General features: G+C 41.3%; 1 protein-coding gene across 1 annotated transcript in view; it reads left to right on the plus strand.

Moving 5' to 3' along the window:
• Window positions 1–21,806, plus strand: part of syt9b (synaptotagmin IXb) — a 46,318-nt gene extending 24,512 nt beyond the window's left edge. Inside the window, exons 5-8 of the mRNA XM_079346084.1 lie at window positions 16,326–16,446; window positions 16,627–16,798; window positions 16,893–17,022; window positions 20,826–21,806. Coding sequence (XP_079202210.1) covers window positions 16,326–16,446; window positions 16,627–16,798; window positions 16,893–17,022; window positions 20,826–20,903 — 501 coding nt within the window. The 3' untranslated portion in view covers window positions 20,904–21,806. The remainder of the gene's footprint in view (window positions 1–16,325; window positions 16,447–16,626; window positions 16,799–16,892; window positions 17,023–20,825) is intronic.
• The last annotated feature ends 3,061 nt before the right edge of the window (window positions 21,807–24,867 follow it).

Raw genomic sequence — 24,867 nt, forward strand, 5'->3', positions numbered from 1 at the left:
GTCAGTTGTATTAAGACATAATAATAATAAATCAAGGTTTTCCATGGCAAGATTCTTTCCATGCTGAAACCAGAAATCCCTAGTGATATACCACACACCAAGAGATAATGTAAAAACACTTCTGCTTGTTTCTCTTTCAGAGCATGAATGCAGCTTGACTCTGATCTTCAAATGTTCATGAAGCACCATAGATCCATGAGCTTGTGGGCATTAACAAATACAGTTTTATACGATTTGTTTGAATAAATGGATAGGATGCCTAATTTCCTTAGTAGGAAAAAATCCTTGCAGTGTTGACCAGGTCAACATCTAGTAACAGTCTTGGCAGTTTCTTAAGTAAAAGGCAGTTATGTTAAAGGTGTGACTGTGCTAAAAATGTTTAATAAACTGTGTACTAAAACTAATTCATCAAGCCAGCTACATCGACTTATTGAATAACCACATTAAATGCAATTCTATTGGGTGATAAGGCCCTGACAAATTAGTTTGCTCAAGTAACAGTAGCTTTGATTAACCACACTATATCAAGCAACTTGATTTGAAGCTAGTCACTTCCAAACAATTAATATTACAATTGTTGCAAAACATATGTAACTATAGGTAAGATCTTCTGTAACCCTCTGTTCTTTCAGAGGGATTATGTTGTGCCTTTTTTAGAAGTTCATTTCAGATTTGTATGACTTTTTTTAAATGACTTCTTAATATAAATACTTTATCAGTTTTATGGTATAGAGCTTTCTTGTCTTGCAAATTATATCCTTTACATTTAACAGAAATCATATGTACAAGGCAAATAAAAAATGTTGACTGAATATTCTCTCACATGGGAAGGTCCCCAGAGTATGCCTTTAAAGTCTTGAACTTTTCGAAAGTTTAATAGAGAGAAAAGATACACATGTAAAAAAGAAGGTGAGGGGTGGATTGCATTTTTAGGGTTAAGATAAGATTAAAAAAATAAAAATAAAACTTGTTTGGAACAAGAAAGACAAATTCTTGTGGTGGAAATCTGAGGTCTTGGACTTACTAAACCTTTCAGTTGTACTATAACCTGAGCTGGTTACCTATGGTACATCATTTTTGGCATAAAAACCAACAAAAAGTAAATGGACCTTATTAAAAGAATATCATTATAAAAAAAAAAAAAGATAATTACTCATGCATTTATGTTCCTCTTTTTGTTTGACTCCAATGTTTTTGTTCCATTTGAATTTGCAATAATCACAAGGTGCCCTAATGAAAAGTGCTGAGTGAAGACACCCCTGATCCAAATTATGCTCTTATGTCCTACTGATAAGTTACATAACCTACCTTAACTGCATCACACCCACGCATAAAACTTTTAAACAGTAATTATCGTATGACATCACAGCCAATTTCAACAGACCCAGGCTCAATACATGCAAGCTCCAAGCAGTGAAAACATTGATTGTGACAATATGCATAACTTTTTTTATACAGTATCTTTAAAAACGTTAGTTACGTACTGTAACTCCAGATTCTATGAGTATAGGCGCAGCCCTCTAAGGCTATCGCTATTGGTTTTATCCCTCGTACGCATGCGCAGCACTGAAGAGTTGTAGTCCACGCCCACCCACGAGGTGGGCCCCTCCCACAGTCAACCTGCCGGTATATAACCGGAAGGGACCGTGTGTTCTGTTCCCCAATAAAGGGCTTTTCTTCAGCCGTTCACGGAGTCAGTGGGGCCCACCGCTTAGAGGGCTGCGCCTATACTCATAGAATCTGGAGTTACAGTACGTAACAAACGTTCTATTTCGTATAGGCTTCGCCCTCTAAGGCTATCGCTATTGGGTTAGAGGCGAAGCAGGATGTAGTCAATGCCACACTGGGTCCGAGAGGTACCACAAGCACAACAACACCCCGAATAACCATTTTTCGCCTGACAGCATCAGAGGAAAAAACGGAACATCCCACTCTTACGCAGACAGAGTGCTGAGTACTGAGTGAGACATTGAGAAACGGGAGGCATCCCGTAGATAAAAAACGCACAAAGGAGCACGGAGAGGACCACGAAGCTGCAGTGCAGATGTCGTCCACCGTCACGCCCCCGTGCAGGGCAGCCGAGGAAGCAACTCCCCTGGAGTAGTGCGCCCGAATACCCGCCGGAGGCTCAGCTCCTGAGGCGATATAAGCCTGTGTGATGGCGTCACACAGCCAGTGTGACAACCGCTGTGTTGACAGGGGCTGTCCCACAGAATGTGCCCTGTAGTGTACAAACAGCTGCTGGGAACAGCGTATGGCAGCTGTGCGCGCAACATAGCATGCCAGAGCGCGCACTGGGCACAGCAGGTGGCAGGTCGCCTGCTCCCCAGATGTGTGGGGAGGGGGAAAAACCCCTCCAGCGTGATCACTCGCGACTTGAACCCGCTAGTGATGACTTTTGCATGAACGCTGGGTTTGGCGTGCATTTTCGCGTGCCACGAACATATCCACCTCCGCTCTGCCGAACCTTTCCCATAACTGGGAAAAAAAGGTCTGTATGAAGGGTCCATGATCCCGGAAGAGGACCCCCCCCTGACATGATGTCCGCTCCCCGGTTCAGTTCGCCGGGGACATACAGAGCACGGAGAGAAAGCAAGCGTGTGCTCGCCCAGACCAGCAGCTTTCTGGCTATGCCGAGAAGCTGGGCTGACGCCCTGTTGTCTGTGCTGATCAGCACGTGATGATTTTTTTAGCAGAGGGATGCGTTTGTGAAAAAACGAGATGCGTGACGTAGCCCTTCCCAGGGGAATCCCTGCCGACGTCACGCAGGGACTCCCCCAGTGGGCCAAGTCCAATACAGCGGATAAGGAACGCGGAGCAGACGAATCCGCTGCAGCCGGAGATCGATGCGTTAACGAATGAACACCGCTGCAGACGTCTCATGTGGGGCAGGCCCAGAGGAATAACGACATGGGCCGCCGCCATCATGCCCAGCAGCCACATGACAGTGAGAGCTGTCACCGTGCTGTGTGGCTTCACTCGGCTTAATAATCCTCTCAGCGCCTCCACCCTCTGCTGGGGGAGCCGCGCTGACATGTCAACCGAGTCCAACATCACCCCAGGTACATTATGGACCGGGATGGGATGGGGGAGCTTTTCGCCCAGTTCACGATGAACCCCAAGCTCGACAGATGAGACACGAGCGCCCTCGTCTGGAGAGCTACTTCCTCTCTGGAGCGAGCCTGTAACAACAGGTCATCCAGATAAGATAACACTCTCATCCCTGCCCGGTGAAGCGGAGCCAAAGCTGCTTCTATGCACTTGGAGAAAGTGCGTGGGGCCAGGAAATAACCGGACGCGAAGCGCAGGAGCTGCCTGTGTTTCGAGAGGATAGGGACATGGAAGTAGGCGTCCTTTAGGTCGATGGACGTGAACCAGTCGTCCTGGTGAACACACTCCATATGTTGATTGTCAACATATGAAATGGTCTGACCACAATCGATTTATTGAAAAGAGACAGGTCGAGGATGGGCCTCATCCCGCCTGTCTTCTTCCGCACGAGAGAAGTAGCGGGGTAATAACCCCGGCTCTCCTCCTCTCGCTCCACTCTGGAGATGGCACCCTTCGTCAAGAGCTCCTGCAGCTCTGACCGAAGAGCCAGGCGTCCCTCCCCGGATGGCATGATCGTCTCCACTACCCCATTGAATCGTGGAGGGGGAGACGCAAACTGCAGGGCGTAACCCCGTTGAAGCAGTCTGTCCAGCCAGCTGTCCAGGGAACATACGTGCCGCCACACGGAGTAATGCTCCGAGAGCGGGCGTACATGTAGAGGAGGCTCAGCCCCCCTGTCCATCAGCCACGTCAGCGCCCCGACCACTGCATGAGGAGCGAGCTCCCGTGCAGCCCAAGGGGGGGCCGACTCGACAGGGCTGTTGGGGAGCCCGCAGAAGCTCACACACAGGATGGAGACGGGAGAGAAAGGTCCACACGACGCTCCGAGCCAGCGCTCGTGGGCTCATGATGGCCCCCCCACCTGTCCGCCGGAGAGCTCACCGAGTGAGGAACACTCCGGTGAAGAGAGGACTGAGGAGATAGCAGGTGTCTCGCGGCCGACGTCGCAGTTGGCTCATACAGCCCCGCTGGGTTTCTTTAGCACAAAAAAACGAGCTGGCTCTACGCTCATTGTGGGACTGGACCGCCAGTTTCGACATGGAATGAGCCAACAGGGACAAATTATTAGCCGCAGCAGAGGCCTGGTAGGCACACTGGTGCGACCTGTCCGTCAGGCGCTCCTGAAGCAGACCCCCCACCACCGGCGGGGGCCGAGAGCGGCTCCCGGCCCCCGCCGAGCGGCTCCCAGCCCCCACCACCGGCGGGGGCCGAGAGCCGCCTGCAGCCTGATTCCCAGGGGAGCCTGGGCAATCTAACTCGGCTCTCTGAACTATCCGAGCAGCTCCCGGCCCCCACCGACGGCGGGGGCCGAGAGCCGAGAGCAGCCCGATTCCCAGGGAAGCCTGGGCAATCTGACTCGGCGACGGTGTCAGGTGCATCCTCCAGCCCCCCCGACAGGGAGAGGGGAGGGATGGGAACCCTGACACTGACCCACGGATGGAGTACGGTAAATCCGCAGACTCCTTTCCATGGTCCAGCATGTCTATCTCCCGTTCCATTGTGCATTCCCCCACCTGCCACACCGGCTCTGCAGCTACAGCGAAGGCTTCCGCTCTCCGCTGCAGGTCATCACGGGGAAGGCGTAGGCAGCTGCTACCCATTGCCCGTGAAGTTAAAGCCAGGCTGGCATGCTCCGGCCCAAGGCAGGCCTCACAGAGACGGTGGGAATCAGCCGGCATGATGTACCCGGTCTGACACTCTGGACACACACGGATGGAAGAGGTAGACATGGTTAATTTATGTTTCTCTTACAGGTGCTTGTTGCATACTTACTCGCTGAAGAAAAGAGGGAACAGAACACACGGTCCCTTCCGGTTATATACCGGCAGGTTGACTGTGGGAGGGGCCCACCTCGTGGGTGGGCGTGGACTACAACTCTTCAGTGCTGCGCATGCGCGCGAGGGATAAACCCAATAGTGATAGCCTTAGAGGGCGAAGCCTATACGAAATAGAACAAATGTTTACAAAGTGTTTTGATGGACAAAGCAAATGCATAAACGGGACAACAACAGAACAGACATCAACACAATGGCCAAACAGAGAGTACAAAAATAATGTAAATGCAAATAACAGGAATAAGAGCAATACAACCAGCAGGAATCAAAAGGCAGTTAATGCTACAAAATAATACAATGAAGGAAAATTAATTTAAAGTCTACTAGAAGGAAAAACATCAAAATTGAAGTCGGATGAGATGACATCAAATCACAGGCTCTAAAAGAGGGGTCTCCAAACTTTTTTCATATGAAAGCTACTTTAAAAAAAAAGTAAGTTGCCAAGAGCCTATTGCATTACATCGCAAGCATTTATTTACATTGCACACATCAGTTGACTCAAGCTACTGTTTATACATGTTTGAAAAAATTCACATCAAGGTTCAAGAAAATATTTTACACTTCCTTATTGTGCCACACCGAAAATGTATATCAAGGTCCAAGAAACATGTTTGCAATTTGTTTTCATGAATATAAATATATATATAAATATAAATAGTGGTATGAGCAACAGATTTAACTGTTGTCAGATTTTTGTAAATTTTTTCACACAGTCGGTCAACCTATAGGTGCTACTGAAAACCTGCCAGCAAGCTCATGAGTTACCTGTTGGAGACCCCTGCTCTAAATAAATAAACAAGAGATGGTAAATGAATATACAAAGCAACAGAGTGCAGAAGAGTTAAACATTAGAAGGAGCATAAATTTGTAAAGACTCAGAGACACTTAAGAAAGAGATAGATAACAATTTTAAGAGTAATAAAATTAAGAAAAAAAGGGATAGATTGATGAAAGTCTTCAAAGGTAAAATCACATAAAAGTAAGTTTTAAAGGGGTCATATTGTGAAAAATCCACTTTTACAGTGTTTTTGAACATATATTTGAGTAACCTGAGTGTCTACCAACCCATAAAATGATAAAGGTATCCAATCCTTTGTGGTCAGTCTTTGTGTTTCAAATTTTCTCAGGATGTGACATCACAAGTTGAATTGTGGTTTAAAAAAAAGAAAAAAAAACCCTCCTCTCCCCTGGTATCTCCACCGATAGACTCCACCCCTAGCCGAGAGCAAAACTTTTGCGTAGGTCCACCATTTTTATTGTCTCTAGCGAAGGAGTGATCTCTACTGTGAGAACTCAAGGGGTGTCATTGCATTGAAAGAGACACACACAAAACGGAGTGTTCTTAAAGATAAAAAAGGTTAAAACAGTCACAAAACCTCCTCTGGTGCATAATTGCAAAGTAGTCCATAGTACATTTAATACATTGTATTTTATCAATGTTATGATAATGAGGGTGTCCATGTTCTAAAACCCCTGCTCTATTGGCCCCTGGAAACAAATGAAAAGTTTCCTGGTGCCAACATTACATACGAAAAAGTAAGGCAAAGAGAATACAAAAAGAAAATTAAAACCGCAAGCGTTTTGGTTATGACTATGGGCCCAAAGCACCCTGTGCATGTCGGCGTGTGTTGCGACTGCGAGAATGCAACCGTGACACGTAAATTTTTGTTTGATTTGTGTAAAAGTCAAAGTTTGACAGTACGCTATGGCCAGGCCATTTTATGTAGCACAACGGGAGATATTCAACTTGTCTAGAACCCACTGACATTGAGTTTGTAATGACCTGATGAACAAGGTCTTGGATAAGTATGTTCCAATAGGAAGCTTGAAAGTGTAAAATTGGGTCATTTTTCATATATTAAAAAAAATATGCCGGACTTCCTGTTGGGTTTTGATTATGGGTGCAAGTGGATTTTCTGTAGGTTCTGAGATGGTTAACATACAAAACAATTGTCATGCATGTCGAAGAAAAAAACATCTATGGGGAGGCCTTTTGGAAAGGTAAAAAAGGGGTGCACAGAGAGACATCAAAGTTTGATAGTACGCCGTGGCCACGCCCTTTAACGGAATAACGTTCAGAGCGCAACGGGAGATCTTCAACATGTCTAGAACACACTGACACTGAGTTTATGATGATCGTATAAACACTTTTGTCGGAGTTCGTTCAAATAGGTAACCTGTGAAAAAGAAATATGAGCCATTTTTCTTGCATTAAAAAAATATGGCAGACTTCCTGTTTGGTTATGATATGGGTGTAAGAGGATTTTATGTAGCTCCTTACATGCCTAATGTGCATAAAAAATTTCATGCATGTAGCATGAAAAAACCTCTATGGCGAAGCCACGCCCACTTTCTCTACCCACATGACAAGTTTGACTTTACGCCTATATTAAGCCGCTTAACAAACAACTTCCTGTTTGTGATGAACAACGCGTTCGTATCACCACGCCCTTTTTGCCATTTTGCGAATTTTTGTCATGGAAATATGAAAATATTACATTTTTTCGTCAGACCCGATGACATTGGAAATTTTGGTGAGTTTTCACTCACGTTCAACCATTTAAAAATGGTAGCAAAGAGGAGAAAAAAAGGAAAAAAAGAAGAAGAATGTGCCGACGCGAGTGGCCGCACATTCAGTAGCTCCGTCCCTGTCGTACTCATCTTGATATGTTATTCATTTGTTTTGGCTCTGTGCCAACTTCTACTTTTATAGTTTTTATAGTCCACTTTCAGTGTATAACTTTATGTATCCTATGGATACTTTTTCGTGGAAATAGCAGCGGAAAACTTGCTTATTCAAGGGAGAAGCTGCTCTCACTCCGGACAGCGGGACAAGCCGGCATCGTTCACCCAACACCTGAGGAGCTGAGGCGGCGGTACAGAGGCTGTAGAGCCGGCGCGAAGCTAAAGGCTAGGCTAGCGGCTAAGCGATGGAGGTACAAGCCCTCGGTTCCGGTGATAGTTATGGAGAACGCAAACTGTCTAACCAACAAGACAGACGAGCTGGCTGCTCTTGTGAGGAACAACCGGACATTTAGAGAGTGCAGTTTAATGTGCCTCACAGAAACCTGGCTGACTCAAAACACCCCGGACGCTAACATGGATCTACCGGGCTTCACTACAGTGAGAGCGGACAGAGACACGAAACGTAGCAGCAAACGGAAAGGAGGAGGACTCGTGCTGTTTATTAACGCCAGATGGTGCCACCATGGACATGTTACTGTGAAGGAGGAAACGTGCAGCAAAGACATCGAGCTGCTAGCGGTAGGTCTCCGTCCTTACTACATGCCCAGGGAGTTCTCCCACACCATTGTTGTTGTTGTTTACATTCCTCCGCGAGCGCACGTCGAGACTGCGTGTGACGTCATCCACTCGAACATCTCGAGATTACAAACACTGCACCCTGATGCTTTCATTGTTATCTCAGGGGACTTTAACCACGTTACATTGAACTCTACACTACCGGACTTTCACCAGTTTGTAAGCTGTCCCACCAGGAAGAACAGGACAATATACCTCCTGTATGCAAACGTGAAGGACGCCTACACTGCCACCCCCTTACCACCTCTGGGGAAGTCCGATCACAACCTGGTCCTACTCAAGCCACAGTACAAGACAAAGATTCAGAGACAACCGGTAACAACACGCACCTTCAGAAAGTGATCTCCTGAGGCAGAGGAGGCTCTCAGAGACTGTTTTGAGACTACCAACTGGAGTGCCCTGCAAGAGACTCATGGTGAGGACATTGAGGGGGTCACACACTGCACAACTGACTAAATGAACTTCTGTATGGACGTTGTGGTTCCCACTAAAACTGTGTGCTGCTTCCCGAACAACAAGCCCAGGATCACCAGCGATGTCACAGGTTGCAAGAAGAAAAACAACAATGCAGAAGACGGGGACCCTGAGAGAGCAAACCAGCTCAACCTGTTTTTTAACAGATTTGACTGCCCCGTAGCTGCAGCCAGTGCCTGTCCCCCCAGCACCCCTCTACACACCTCCTCCCTCCCTCTCACTCCCCCCAACACCTCCACCAGGACAAACACAATCTCCAGAGACAATCCACCCCCCCCCCCCCCCACCATCACCAGAGACCAGGTGAGCAAGGAGCTGAAAAGACTCCGCCCCAGGAAGGCAGACAAGGTGTGTCCCAGGATGCTAAAGGCCTGCTCTGCTGAGCTGGGGGAGCCACTTCAGCACGTCTTCAACATGAGCCTGCGGCTTGGGAAGGTTCCTGTGCTCTGGAAGACCTCGTGCCTCACCCCGGTCCCCAAGAAGAAAAACCCCAGTGAGCCAGGCGACTTCAGACCAATCGCTCTGACATCGCACGTTATGAAGACCTTTGAACGGCTGCTGCTCCAACACCTCAGACCCCAGGTCCAACATTTGCATACCAGGCAAAGGTGGGCGTGGACGATGCCATCCTCTATCTTCTACACAGGGCTTACTCTCATCTGGACAAAGGGAGCAGCGTGATGAGAATCATGTTCTTTGATTTCTCAAGCGCCTTTGACACCATCCATCCCCTCCTTCTGAGAGACAAGCTGACCGAGATGAGGGTGGACTCGCACCTGGTGAGGTGGATCACTGACTACCTCACAGAGAGACCACAGTAGGACTGCACATCTGACACTGTGGTCAGCAGCACCGGAGCACCACAGGGGACTGTGCTCTTCCCTGTTCTGTTCACCCTGTACACCTCTGACTTCCAGTATAACACTGAGCTCTGCCACATGCAGAAATACTCGGACGACACCGCGATAGTTGGTTGTGTCAGGGATGGACAGGAGGAGGAGTACAAGAGCCTGATCGAGGACTTTGTGACGTGGTGCAGTGCCAACCATCTGCAGCTAAACACCTCCAAGACCAAGGAGATGGTGGTGGACTTCCGAAGGAACAAACCACATCTAGAACCTGTTTCCATCAGGGGGGTCGACGTGGAGGTGGTCAGGGCCTACGGGTATCTGGGGCTGCAACTGGATGACAAGCTGGACTGGTTGCCTAACATGGACACTACCTGCAGGAAGGGACAGAGTCGTCTGTACTTCCTGAGAAGGCTGGGGTCCTTCAACATCTGCAAAAAGCTGCTGCAGAGTTCTACCAGTCTGTGGTGTCCAGCGTCCTCTTCTACGCAGTGGTGTGCTGGGGAGGAAGCTGCAAGAAGAGGGACGCAGCACGCCTGGACAGACTGGTGAGGAGGGCCGGCTCTGTGGTGGGCACAGAGCTGGACTCACTGTAGACAGTGGTAGAGAGGAGGACTCTGGACAAAATGCTCTCCATCATGGACAACACACACCACCCTCTGCACAGCACCTTCACCGGGCAGAGGAGCATGTTCAGTGACAGACTGCTGTCACAGTCGTGCTCCACGGACAGACTCAAGAACTCTTTTGTCCCCCTGGCCATAAGACTGTACAACACTTCACTGTCACGGCAGGGAAGAAGCACACGGTGAACCCTGGACTCATTTTTCACTTTTTAGTTTTTTTTTCTCACTCCTCATCTGCACTGCTGACCTCAGAGTCAGCCTCCAGTTGGACACTTTAATGCATATTGATAGTCACCTTACTGAGCACTGGTCACTTTAACAAAATAATCACCCTAATCATGTCTGGTTTCATCCTACTGTTGTGTTATGCTACATCTGTAATGTATCACCCTAACTAGGTCAAGTTTCACTCTATAGTCTTTGACACTTAATGCTAATCTGCTCCTCAATAGTTGGGTACTTTAATGATAATCACCCTAATCACTCCTGGTTTCACCTTATTGTTTTGGACACTTAATGCTAATCACTGCCCCTTTATGTTGCTGAGCACTTTAATGGCCCAGTCTGCATCCCTGCATTGACTGTTTAATGACTGTACTCACACCTCTGGCACTACCTCAAACACCTCTGTACATGCACATGTAACTAGTTTCTAGAAGGTCAGCACTTTGTTTCTAAGGCTCTTTAACTGTTTACAGGTCTCTTTTAATCAGCACATGTTTTTCTCTCCTTCACAGGTTATGTACATTATGCTACATAAGTTTAAGTCTAATGCTAATGCTAACTGCACAGGTTTAACCTGTAATTATGTTTACTCTTAGTCACATAGGGGCTGCTAAATCTTGTTTGGGGATTATTGTATACAGAGGGGAGGGGGGACAGCGGGTGTGTATTGTAACTAATATCTTGTGTCCTGCCTGTCTGTATACTGCTACTGGATGCCTTGAATTTCCCTCGGGATCAATAAAGTATCTATCTATCTATCTATCTATCTATCTATCTATCTATCTATCTATCTATCTATCTATCTATCTATCTATCTATCTATCTATCCATCTATCCATCCATCCATCCATCCATCCATCCATCCATCCATCCATCCATCCATGGACTCGTTCCTTCTTTTCCTGCAGCTGATGATCTTTTACAAAGAAAGACAATGACGATTGAGGCCACTGCAGGCCTTGTCAATACTAGAAGAAGACGGTTAAGGGTTAAGTTTCTTGCTCAAGGACACATCAGACATGTTGCTCCTTGGAGCTGGGGATCAACCCTCCAACCCTCAACCTTCCGATTGAGAGACGACGACTCTCCCAACTGAGCCATAGAAACCCCACTATTGACTGTGTTGTGTTTAATTGGGACCTTGATAAATGTAGTCAGCATGTGTGTGCGTGTGAGACAACCACATGACAAGCACTTACTCTTATTTCCCTGTCCCTTACAGGGTAATATGATTCTCTTTATTGTTATTATTTACTGAGATGCTATCATGGAAAAGCAGTTAATTAAACAGAATTTGAAAGTTAAATTGATAACAAACCCTTATAACCATACTGTAGTTCTTGCAACTTCTTGGTAACTTTTAGCTTTAACCATTCTTAACTCAGAGTAATGAAGGATTCTTGAGCCTATATAACCTGATTCTGTCAGAATAAATTCATCCATAGAGTTGGAGTTGAGTCTTGGAAGTGAGTTATTTGCGTTCACCATGTTCAGTCAGCTAGATACATTGTACTGTTCATTGGCCTCTGTTTAACAAGATCTCCAATCTTGACGTGAGCTGAACAAACTCTATGTGTGTCTTGTTGTTATCCTGCAGCTATGTTTAAGTTAACAAATTAATACAGATATCCTTTTGTAAAGATACATTGATTTTGATCTGTTCTTAGTGAATTTAAATTAATAAGCCTGATGATCAGACGTTGATCTTTGGGTGAAGCAAGCATAATAGCCTGTATTTTTTTTATTTTCCCAAATTGGTTGGTGGTTTTTCACTTACTTTAATCAACCTTTGTTCCATCAATGAGAGGATGCAAAAACCTGAGGTGTTCAATAAAACACAAGAAGCAGTGAAATATGTTGGAGGGCACTGCACTTCAGAGGCATTCATTGTAAAATTTCAATTAATATGCTGGCTTTTAATTACTTAAATCTATGGTATTATTCTGCCTTTAGTTTTCAATAACATCCTTTAATTATTGAGAAACAAAAATCATGCACAGCGAAGATGGGAAAGATTATTTTTATTGTACAATTTATGCCAGAAAGAATATGGAATATGTATAAAACTATGATGTCAATAATTTAGTTCATTAAAGGGATACTTCACCCATTTGCATGAAGCTTTGTATCATTAGAAACATGGTAGTAGTGTTGAATGGTCATGAATCCAACCATCATTTTGCCCTGAGATGAGAAAAATGTGTTTTTCTTTGCTTGAAAGTTTTCTTCATGTGATGCAACAATCGTCATATTGCATCACATGAAGAAAACTTCCATGTAAATGGGTGAAGTATCCCTTTAATTTATTTGAATCAGGGACAGTGTACAATATATTATCCTCAGAAGAGAAAAGATGCTTTGTACAAGATTTAGCGAGCTTGCTAATTTCCATCTGTTGTCCCTGAGCAGGTGCTGGCAACAGTAAAATACAGATCAACCACCAGTCACACACACACACACACACACACTCCTTTTGCAACTCCCATTCGCACCACTTTTTTATACCACAGTCTGAGAGAATAATCTAATTTGCTGAACAGTGTGGATTTCCTCCTAAGAAGTGAACACCAATCCACTTCCAAGGGAAACTCTCTCATCCGCCATTGTGGGCGGCTTTCGCTCAGTTGCTCGAGTCGGTCAGTTATTTTTTAAACAGTTGGCAGTTCCATTTTCTGCTACTGCAGTAACACGTCTGATGTGTCCTGGGGCAAATAAGTTACTTTTGATGGTTTCTTTACATAGTAACCTCTGAAAATCAGTGTGTGAATGGGTAGTCCGTCTGAAACCATAACACATATCGTGATTGCACAAGATATGCTTCCTCTTAAACTACCATTTACCATTGTCAACATTCTAAATTAATGCAGTGGTATTTAAAGGTCGCAAATGATGGCCTTTAGGGGGTTCATATATGTAATTTATGTGCCTACCAAAGTACGTTCATAATCGCTAATGTTTGAAAAAAGGGTCTGTTTTCATGTACTATCGCCAGCGCAGGCTGTATTTCTAACTCTCAGAATCCCGCATGAAGAAAAAAAAAAAAGTGTGCCATTTCATCTGCTCTTACATGCTGTAATTGCTCAGTTGTTTGGCTTTGTTCTCAGATTTATCCTGCCAGCCGCGTTTCCACAGACTTTGAATTTTTGCACATAGATGTGCCTAATCATGCACAAGTCACATGGAAAACACAGTAAAGATCATATAAAAACAGAAAAAGCATAAAATGGGACCTTAAAATGTGTAAATTGTTTATAGAGATTCAATCAGTATGCAATTAACATCTAATCACAGCCTCTTGGAGTCTTTGTACAACACTGAAGCAGTCCTTCCGCAGCTACTTCTCTGATTACCTCAGAATCGAATCAGTGGCACAAAAGCTTAAAAAATTCCCTGCAACTTCGCTTTTTATACGATCAGTCACGCAAAGTACCATCTTCACTATTCATTGTGCGATTGTTCTGTGGGTGAAACAAGATCATAATAATATATAAATAATTATAATAATATATATTGTAGGATATAAAATGCATAGCTTTTGCTTGGACCACAGAGTTACAACGTTAAACAAATGCATAAAAAAATTCATTAAAACACAATGTAATAGTGTCCAAGTGGAATAATGCCCTTCAACGTGTCCATTATCAGGTTTTCATTTCTTCCACTGTTGCTGGGTTATCAACAGTCATCTGGCTCATCATTAATAAAAAAAAAACCTCATTGTCACATTTTCAAGTTTTTTTAGCATCCATACTGCAGTGTGCGATTATTTCATGAAACAGATGAGCTAATCTTACCTTTCACACAGCATGAAACATAATTGCAGGCAGGATGGTGCATTTCAGATTTTCTGAATTTACACGAAAATTTAGCAGTTTTTTGATCTCTCACTAATAGTTTTAGTTACTGTTTAATATACAGTAAAACACATAAACATACAAACACAGCTTCAAAAAGGTAAGCATTGAGAAAGAAAGGATCAAGAAAAAGAGTTTAAGGATAAAGCCTTGCTGCTCTTGAGGGATAGAAGGTGCTATTTCAATTGGAGAATATGGACTGTCCATACTAACTCACGCTTTATAGGGGCACTTAAGAGAACCATTCTAATTTCATTGGCTGAGCACAAGTGACCATAATCCTGACCACAAGCTTGATTTGAGTGCTTATGAGAGTGTTGACTGGCACTCTAGAGTCTAAAATCGTTAGTGTACTGCATGAGTGTGTGTGTGCGATGAGAGATTGATATCTTAATATTTCTGCAGAGCTGAAAGGTTTACTAATCCTTTTTTATGAATCAACATCATAAATATACAGAGCTCAGAGTAAAATTAGTTTAGTTTATTGGTTCATTTGAGTAGCAGATAAAAATAACAGAGAACAGATGTACTCACAGGGAATAAAAGAAATTCAACTATGTTGAATCAAATTTGTGTCATGCTGGTACACAAGGTGAGCTTTTCAGTTTAAGGGATTATTATTTGGTGCCCAGGTCTGGTTATAAAAGCCCATCCCTAAATCGAAGGAGAGCTCAAACTGGTTGGGAACCAGAGGGTCAATATGTGGGTATTCCTCCTGGCCTGCCGCCTATATTTAGCATGTGCTTTAGAGTATAAAATCTTAATTTCTGTTCAGGGATAATAAAGTCTTCTCTCAACTGGAAGTTCAAGGGTTCGATCCCCAGCATGCCAGTACATGACTAATGTGTCCTTGGGCAAGAAACTTAATTTTAAATTACTCACAATGCTTGGTCGGCAGTGTATGAGTGTTAATTAATGGGGTTAGTTACTACATAGCACCCACTGCCATCAGGGTGTGAATGGGTAGGTGTGACATGCAGTGTAAAAGCCCTTTGAGACAAGAAAAGTGCTATATAAGCTTAAGTCCATTATCATTCATCTTTCATAACACAATTATGCCACAGCAACACGAACATAAAACATACAAAGGTCTTTTCAAATGTCATCCTTACACACACACACACACACACACACACACACACACACACACACACACACACACACACACACATTCATCCCATTTTGTTCATTTGTTTGTCCCCAATTTCAATCATAATGAGAAGTTTAGAAAAATAGCATCATAAAGTGTGTGTGTTCAGGTGAAGACTAGCAATCTGACAATAAACAAATAACACATTAACCTGAGAAATAATCACTAACTGAACAGAGTTCATGAAGACACATCAAACACTTGTTATATCCTGTTTCACAACTTTGTCCGTTGAAACATACAGCAGCTGAAAGAAAGTTTTTGTTAGGATGGTTTTTGGAAGTAATGAAAACCCTGTTTCCCCTGTAAGAAAATCTTGTGAGTGTTTGTGTCTCATAAACACTGCACTCTCACAGCATCACACATTATTTTCAGATGTGTTAATTGGGATATGAGGTTCACATGTGTACGTTAGACAAGATGTGAAAGCAGTGATATTATTGCAGGAAAAAAAGTTCTAAAAAATAATGGTAGATCCTCTAGAGTAGTTGGAAAATGAAAGCTTGCACAACTCTGAAAATTATCGGCAAACGTTTGTTGTTAGATATTTATTTGCTATATGCATTAAAGAACACAAAGCTTCTCCAGATAAGCATATTGCAAATAAGTAAGTATATCTTTGGGAGCCATAGTGTTGCGACTCTATGTGCATCATATTGAGTGTTAGTAAACTATAACAAAACATATTATCAGGTGATACTTTTTATTTAACGGTGAACTGATGAAATGATCTGATGCTTTAAGAGGGTACTACGAAGCTTCTTCTCTCATGATTCTCTAACTCCTAAAAGAATAATGGCATTAGAGATGACAGCTTCTCTGAAAAATGTAAGAATATACTGAAAAAATAGTATTTCTTTTTATTCTATTTTTCTTTACAGGACAATGTGGACTTGGGAGAGCTGATGTTCTCATTGTGCTATCTCCCCACGGCTGGAAGGCTCACCATCACCATGATCAAAGCTAGAAATCTCAAAGCCATGGACATCACTGGAGCTTCAGGTGTGTGCTGACTGACAATGCAATGGCTCCACAGAGAGGTGAAATTGTCAAATTTTCATATGAGATTCAAGTTATTTATTAATGTTAGTTGATGTGATTTTTTTGGTGCGATTGCTTTTTAATATTTCATATATATGTTTTACATCCTAACTAGACTGGCCACATTTCATTTTTCTTCAGATCCATATGTAAAAGTGTCCCTGATGTGTGATGGTCGGAGGTTAAAAAAAAGGAAGACATCAACCAAACGTAACACTCTGAACCCAGTCTACAATGAAGCTATTGTGTTTGATGTTCCTCCTGAGAACATTGACCAGATCAGCCTGCTAATAGCTGTCATGGACTATGATCGGTGAGTAACATATTTAACAGTCTCAACTGCATATTCAGCAAGGTACCTAAAACAACATTTTCCATCTTGATAAACCTTTCTTTTTGATCTGCAGGGTAGGACATAATGAAGTGATTGGGGTTTGCAAAGTGGGAAGTGAGGCGGAGACTCTTGGGCGAGACCACTGGAATGAGATGCTGACATATCCACGGAAACCAATTGCACACTGGCATCCTCTTATAGAGGTATGGGCAACTGTGTGTAATGTATATTTAAAAAAACAATCTGAAGATGGCTTTATCTCAAGTTTCTCTGTAACACTCTTGCAAAGAAAACAATTAAAGTTACCAACCAATAGCCACCACTAGCAGGACTAATATATAAAAGATAAAATGCCTTTGACCGGCATATGCAATTTCATTAAAATTATTTTCATATTCTGCTTTTTGGTTTACATATGTGCTCTTTGTGGTATTTTACTATTGCTAATTGTCTACTGGTGGGATTGAGTCAGCAGTTAACAAGTTTGTGGATCAATTTCACCCTCCTGGCTGATTGAATTACAAGCTCTGAGTAGGCCTACAGTAACCACTTGTGTTAGGATTTCACCTTTCCGCTTCAAATGCAAATTAACACAAAACCTGGCTCACAATCATTAGATTTAAAAATAAAAATAAAAAAACCGACAAAAAAACCCCACTGCACTAGCAGCACAGTGAAGTGTGTAAGTACGACCAGAAGAGATGATGTGATATAGCCTACAAATGCCTGTTTGTAGTATTTCAGATATATAGGATTAGGTAAATTACGTGGTGCAAATGACCCTGTCTGCTGCAATTTATAAAATAGCTTCTGCTCATGCTCTGTGGATAGGCTCTCATTAAAGGAGCCAAGCTGACGAGCATCTCTTGTGGCTAATATACTTATTTTTGACAAATACCTCATACAACCCTACTTGAAGAAATACTGAACTATTCCTTTGTTAATGCTGGATGAGAAGTGTGGGAATTTCAAATGATTTTTTAGATGTTGTGAAAATGGATAACAGTGTCACAGTATTATACAGGTATCAAAATTCTGTGAAATTATTTTTACATATTTTCCTTAAAGAGTGAGCGTCCTCTTGTGTCAATGAAAGCAGCAGAATAAGGAAATAGATACTTAAATCCTTTTAAAAAAAATTATATTTGAAAGAAAATTAAATTAAAATTACTTATTTTCATACCCATACGACATATACTTATTTTCACACCCATTTGACATACAATCCAATATTAAAATGACCCAGCGTTAATCCATCATGAGTGTAGCAATTTAACAAACGTTACAGTGGCAAAAAAAAAAAGTCCTTTTAAGAAGCAGAAATCTAAGGCAAATCCAGGCTCATGATGAACCGCATCTACCGAAACCGCACTGGGCTAGAAAATGGTATATGTGGAGGGGTTGATGGTTCAGACAGGCCGTCCACCAATGATCTCGAGGAACCTAAAAGAGCTCAGGAGCTCGCGGGGAAAAGATGTGGTTTGAAACTAAGATTTACAAATTGCGGCATGTGGTAATATCATGTGAATACACAGAGAGAGATTGTGATGAAGAGATTGGTGCTCAAGGTACAAGTTTCCCAGGTAGTCTAAGCCTATAGCAGCATAACTATGAGCTGGTCTATACCTGTTCCAGCCATAACCATAAGATTTATCAAAAAGGAAGGTTTTAAGTCCATTCTTAAAAATACAGTGTTTCTGCCTCCTGGACCCTGACTGGTATATGATTCCAAGTGGATGCGCCTGAATACTGAAGGCTCGGCCTCCAATAGTACATTTAGATACCATGAGCAGGCCTGCATTCTGGGAAAGTAATGTAATTCTCAAAGGCTGTTATGTAACTATTACCTCTTTGAGATTACGATGGTGCCTGACCATTAAGACCTTTATAAGTGAGAGGAAGGATTTTAAATTCCACTCGAGATTTCATAGGGAGCCAATGCTTGTGCTCTTTTTCGTTCTCCCCTAAGGTTATTTTATAAAATAAAGTACAACCTTTTATTTTCATGGAACACATGTTGTTTTAAACAAACATAAGGTAACATTTGTGTGGACGTTGCCTCAAAAACATCTAGCAGTCTAGAATGTTATTGGGAAATAGAACAGAACAGTTTTAATTGGTGAGATTCCCCTATTTAAAGTAAGAGTGTAGTGAATGTGAGAGAATAAACAGAGAGCATAATTCAGCTCAGTCAGTGTGCAGTTAGAGCTCTTTATGAATCATAAATGAGGATGGTTCTTTTTTTAGTTGCATCCTAACACCAGGAGTCTAAATTCTCTCAGCTCATATCAAAGCACTGCATTAATCTTTAGAAGTAAACTGAGTACTAGCTGTCACACAGTGTCTACCAGAGGCGGTGCAGAATTTGCAATGGGTCAGTGACTCTGATATTGCTAACACTGGTTAAACTGGAAGAGCTCTCTTGCTGTCTCTAGGGCTATTTGTGTTGATATAAAACACATACACACAAACACACTTCCAGAGAGGTTGTTTCAAACATTCTCTAGTAACTGTTTATGTTCTTTTGTGATTAGGCTAGAGCAAATATTTTCTGTGTGCAAAAGATTCTCAGCTAATGAATGTGTATATGAATATGCATTATCCATTATGTAATGTTAGCATTGCCATTGAACAAAGCCAACGCTTAACTGGTTAAGCATGCACAGTAGCTACAGAACCGTCAAGATTTTATTATTGTGAGAGAGAGAGTTGGGAATGACATGGGGATGGCATCAAGACATGACTTTAACACCTTTTCTTAACCTTGTGGCGTTTTCCGAGGGTTAAGGTAAAGTGGATTGTGAAAGTTGATAGGAGGGACAATCCAAATACACCCTATGTGTATAGGTCCTGCTGAACCTCTGGAAGCCCTGTAGCAATTTAAACCCTGATTTTTTTATGAACACTAATTTTAAAGTGATATTTAAAGACTTAATTTACTGATTTAGGTAATACAGAATTGGAATAATCTGAAGTTGAATTTATGTTGTTAAAGTGTCTCTCCCCCTTACTCATGACTAGACATACATTATTTACTCATTTTCTATTGTATGAGTGGGTGCTGTCAGATTGGGGCCCCTGAAGGAGGTTTCTTACTGTCATTTCAAACTTTGCACATTTCACACCATCGACATTTCACACCAAGTTCATAAGCCCTTGGGAGCCCCCTACTGGCTTGTTGATCCAAGTAGTTCCTGCCTGGCCAGCTGCTCTGTCTTTAGGAAATGGTTTTCTACTTCTACAAAATATGACATTGCGACCAAGTTTTTGAGGGAGTCCATTCTTCATTAAAAGTTCTTTTTTCACGAAGAACTGTTCTCAATAAAGAGCATGTAAAGGTATTGTTGTTGTGTGTTTTGATTTAATTAATCGATAAGCATAATGTTAATTATTTAAGTATGTGGGCATTGATTTTCCTGACGTAAAAGAATAAAATATTTATTTTTCACTAAAACAAACAAATATATGCTTTCCTCTTATCCACCTCAGTATTTTCTGAAGTTTTAGAGTACGCCTTGCTGAACCTCTGACCACAAACTGAGAGTGTTACTAATTTACCAGCTTTGTTTCTTCACCCACACTTACACACAAGACCAACTTTTAAAAAATGCTCTTTCACTGATGCTATTGGGTTAAAAAGCAATGGAAATAATAAAAGCTGCCTCTTTCCTCTTTGACTCTTTGACATACCGTATGAATGAGTGGTTGAATCAACTAAAATGAGACCAATTATAAGAGTAAAATTGCATGATTTGATTATAATTGATTAGGTTGTAAATGGCAATTAATAGAATCATTTTGTGTTTGGTCCTATGAAAGACCAATAACATATTAACATGATATCCTATGATTTGGTTTATCAAGGTAAGTGACATTCCTTTGTGTAAGGGCTTTATTTAACATTTTGATTCAATATATAGTATATATAGCAGTATCAGTGTTTGTAACTAACCTGTTTTTCCCTCCCTCATTCTATCTTCCCTTTTATCTTTGTATTGTGGTTTAGTGGGTTGGACAGGGAACAGTGGGAAGTGGAAGCCAAGGAGGATCCACCAACTCCCTGAAGACACCACCATCACCATGACTGAACACAACTGCAATGAAAAACACGTCTTCACTTACACAAACTTAAAGACAAAAATACACAGTCTCAGGTGTTAAATGATAGTTGGTGGATATATAAAAAGTTCTTCTTGAATGTTAAAATATACAAGATGTGACTAACAAGTAACCACAGTAGTAACATCAACTGAAATCCATACAAAAACTTGTGTCACAAGATTGAACATGGCTGCAGAGAGTAAGGCAACTAACTTCCTCCCCTTCACAACCAAAAACACTTAACTGCATTCCAACTGTACTATAACAATATTTTCCTTTGCCATTTTGATTTGTTACTGACAGTATTAACATGTTTAATTACAGTATGTAGAAAGTAATGCTTTTTTTTTTTTTTTAGGAATTTACAGTTTGTGGACCAATCTATCTATCTTTTTTAGATAATTGAAGATATAACTTGTGAGCTGAGTAGTAAGCTATGAAATAACATTTTTAGATGTCAGTTTGAGAGAGCTTTTTGTGTTTGGCTGTTATGTAGAATATTCCAACCTTACTTGCATCAATAAAGTGTTACATAACTCCATGGCAGCAATAGCAGACATGACGATTCTGATTTCCATCTCATTAAGCTCAGTTTCAGCTCTATTGGTGACTATCTCACTGACACTTCCTGAAAAGATTTCAAATGAATTAATTTGCTTTAAGAATGTGTAGATCCACTAACAGAAATTACATGAGGTGTACTATTTACTACATGTTTATTAACATATTTTGTATACAGGGTGTGGTCAAAATAAGGGAAATGCAATTACTGGGGGAGGTGACAGTGGCATGCTGATTCAACGAAAGATCCTTCAGTATCATTAAGGGATTAATAATGATTGTTTATTATTCTAATAGTCTAGACCTTTTCAGTGAAAGAATTATCAGTAATAACATTAACTTGCAGTTATTGAACCAATGGTCCAGATGATCAAAAATAGAATCCTGAGACCTCAAGCTTGTGGTATGATCATGTATCCGCAGGCAGACAATTGCCATCTGGCCTGTGAGGGGGCAAGGCAGAAATTAAGCGTGAGTTGGTCGAGGCCGGAGGGACTAGAGCAGGGGTCTCCAACAAGTAAAGACAGTGTAACCAGTGTAATTCACCTACTTGTGTATACTGGAAGGCCAAGACAATGCTGTCTTGTCCTTCCGCTATACACAAATAGGTGAATTACAGTATGCCTACGTATGCTGCCAAAGCAATTTTATAATGTACTTAGTGTTCTCCGTTTGTTATGAGTCTCTCTAGGTATAGCCCTTTTATTTATTTTTATTGCAAACAGCTGATGTGGCGAACACTTATGTTTGGCCCCCTACTAAACAAACATTTGTATATTGATATAATTTTATTAAATAATGTAAATGATGACACTGACAGAGGAAAAAGTCAAATAAATTGATCTATAAGTGGCAATATGTAGTTCATTATTAGTAATTATTCATTTAAAGTTTTATGTTTTGTGTTTTTCAGCCAAAGGATGTTCCCTTCATTATTTTACAACCATTGCAAGCCATGGGCTCAGTTACTGCATACTGCATAACTTATGAGGAGTTAGTGCTAGGGCTTTAGGGTGTGGTGTGGCATTAGACCAATGATTGTAGGGCCTCACTAGTTTCCAAAGTTGGAGAGGAAAATCTTTAACATTTGTAATTATTTAAAATTGTTTATGGGAGCATAATTTGTTTTTGTTTTTTTCAATAAATCTGAGTGTCATCAGCATAGCAATGGAAGGAAATTTCATGCTGATACATGACATGGCCTAGGGGAAGCATGAAGAGGGTGAAAAGGTTGGGGCCGAGGACTGATCCTCGGGGGACACAGCAGGTGACAGGGGGAGTCCATGGATCTTTTGTCTCTCAGGGAGATACGCTTGTCATAAAGGCCGATGGTAGAGTATAGGCAGTTAAAGAGGATGTTGTGATCAACAGTGTCAAATGCTGCTGTCAGGTCTAAGAGAACAAGGAGAAATGTTTGTAAAAATATATACGAAAAATATGGTTTTATCTTCAAATAAAACCCTATCATTAAGTGAAATAAAATGTTTATCAATGTGTAAACATTTTTTGAATGACAGAAGCATTGTAGGTGTCTGCTCCTCATTAAACAAAAGGATGCACACACCTCAGTGTCTTTTTATTAAGTTAATACAAGAAAATGACTCCTTTTTTTAAAATATAAATTACTATATAATAATGATATGGCTTTTAGGTTGTTATTTTGTGTTGCAAGTGTTTGGATAGGCATATAGTATTAGTACTTGTTTGTGGCTTTGCACCACAAACAAGGGAAAGTGGGGTCCCCAGTCTGTAGCCCCCTTCTTTCGGGGGTTGCGAGCTGAAAAGACAAGGAACCCCTGACCTATAATTAGACTGAAGGAATCATGCTGAACAGGTTTTGTTCAGGATAAGAGATCATATTTTCAAAAATGAAAGCCTCTCTTGATCATCACATCCTATATGATGGAGGTACATAAGCAAAGGATTTATGAGGGGAAGAGGGAGAGGTTGTTTAGAGAGTACTATTTTGTTTAACTGATATCATACATTAGAGACTGATAAATGCAACAAAGTATTGAACTGATTTTACTTCAAGATAAAAAATTCTGTGTACTTTCTGCATTTGCTTATGTTTTCGCCATACCTCTGTGTTCGATCACAACAGGGCTTCAGCTAAGATAACACATCTCAAATGATACATCTGTGCAAGATCATACATACCACAAGAATACATCTGTGGGTTAATTGACGCTCTAATGATGCAAAGTGATCACACCATCTTCATTTTTTTTATCTGCTTCTAGCATTTCCCAGCTGGATTGATACCGCCTTAAACTTCTGAACCCTTTTCTAAGACCAGTGTTAATAAAAAAGCAAACAACAAAATTAACCAAACAAAACAAATGTGCTTGATGGTTGTGAGATACAGATACATGTATCTACCCTTCAAATGGCTCCTTTTACTCATGATATCTAACAAACAGCCATTTGGATTAATTCTTTTTTTTTTTTTTTTTACATGACATTAGTGAAATTGGGCATCAGCCAACTTCTACTGGTTTGTTTTTCCCTTTAATTTAGACCACACGCTGTGGTTGCTTTAATAAGCCAGTGTTAATTGACATTTGGATTGATTGATTAAAGCACTGTTTATGTCTCATGTATTTGACACTGTCACAACTAACTTGTTTCGACTTTGTATGTTTGTAGGTACAATGCATGCATTATTTTTCTGAGTCATTTCTAAAACTTTTGTGAATTACTAATAAAACTGTAAACACAATGTATTATTATCCTAAGAGAGACTATTTAAACTGTTCATTTAGAAGATAATAAGTATTTCTATAGACATAATGCTTTCATTAATGAGGATTGTGAGATACAGAAAAAAGGTTTCTGTGAAATAAAGGATTAATGAGACTCTTATGAATGTCTAATTGAATTTTTACGTTCATCCAGGTGTTTCCTTGACTTAGATGTTCTTGTTGCAAAACACTCAATCAATGTCATTAGATCCTTCAGTCTGCTTTCAACAGAAAGAATAAATAGTTCAAACAGGACAAAAGTGGTGTAACATAACTTTTAATCAGATTTCAGTGATAGGACTCTTTGTTGGCCTGTAATGTGTGTTTGTGTTTAAATGCTTAAATAATGTGATTGACACATGTGTGGTTGTACCTTTTAAATATTAATTAGAAATATAATCTTGATTTTAAACAAATCTTAGTCTTTTATGAGGCTACTTTTTCAGCACTTAACGGGCGTATTATGTTATACATAGATAAGGTCTTGTGCTGTGCTTACTTAATACGTTCTAAAATTGAGTGCCTGATGATCAATAGTGTTATTTAACAACTGGAAACAATCCAGAAAAAACATTTAACTGTAAATTAACAGTTGAATGTAATAAGGTAGTATATTATTGCCCATATGAAGCTGATTGATGT

This window comes from Symphodus melops (genome assembly GCF_947650265.1).
Source record: "Symphodus melops genome assembly, chromosome: 6".
NCBI lineage: Eukaryota > Metazoa > Chordata > Actinopteri > Labriformes > Labridae > Symphodus > Symphodus melops.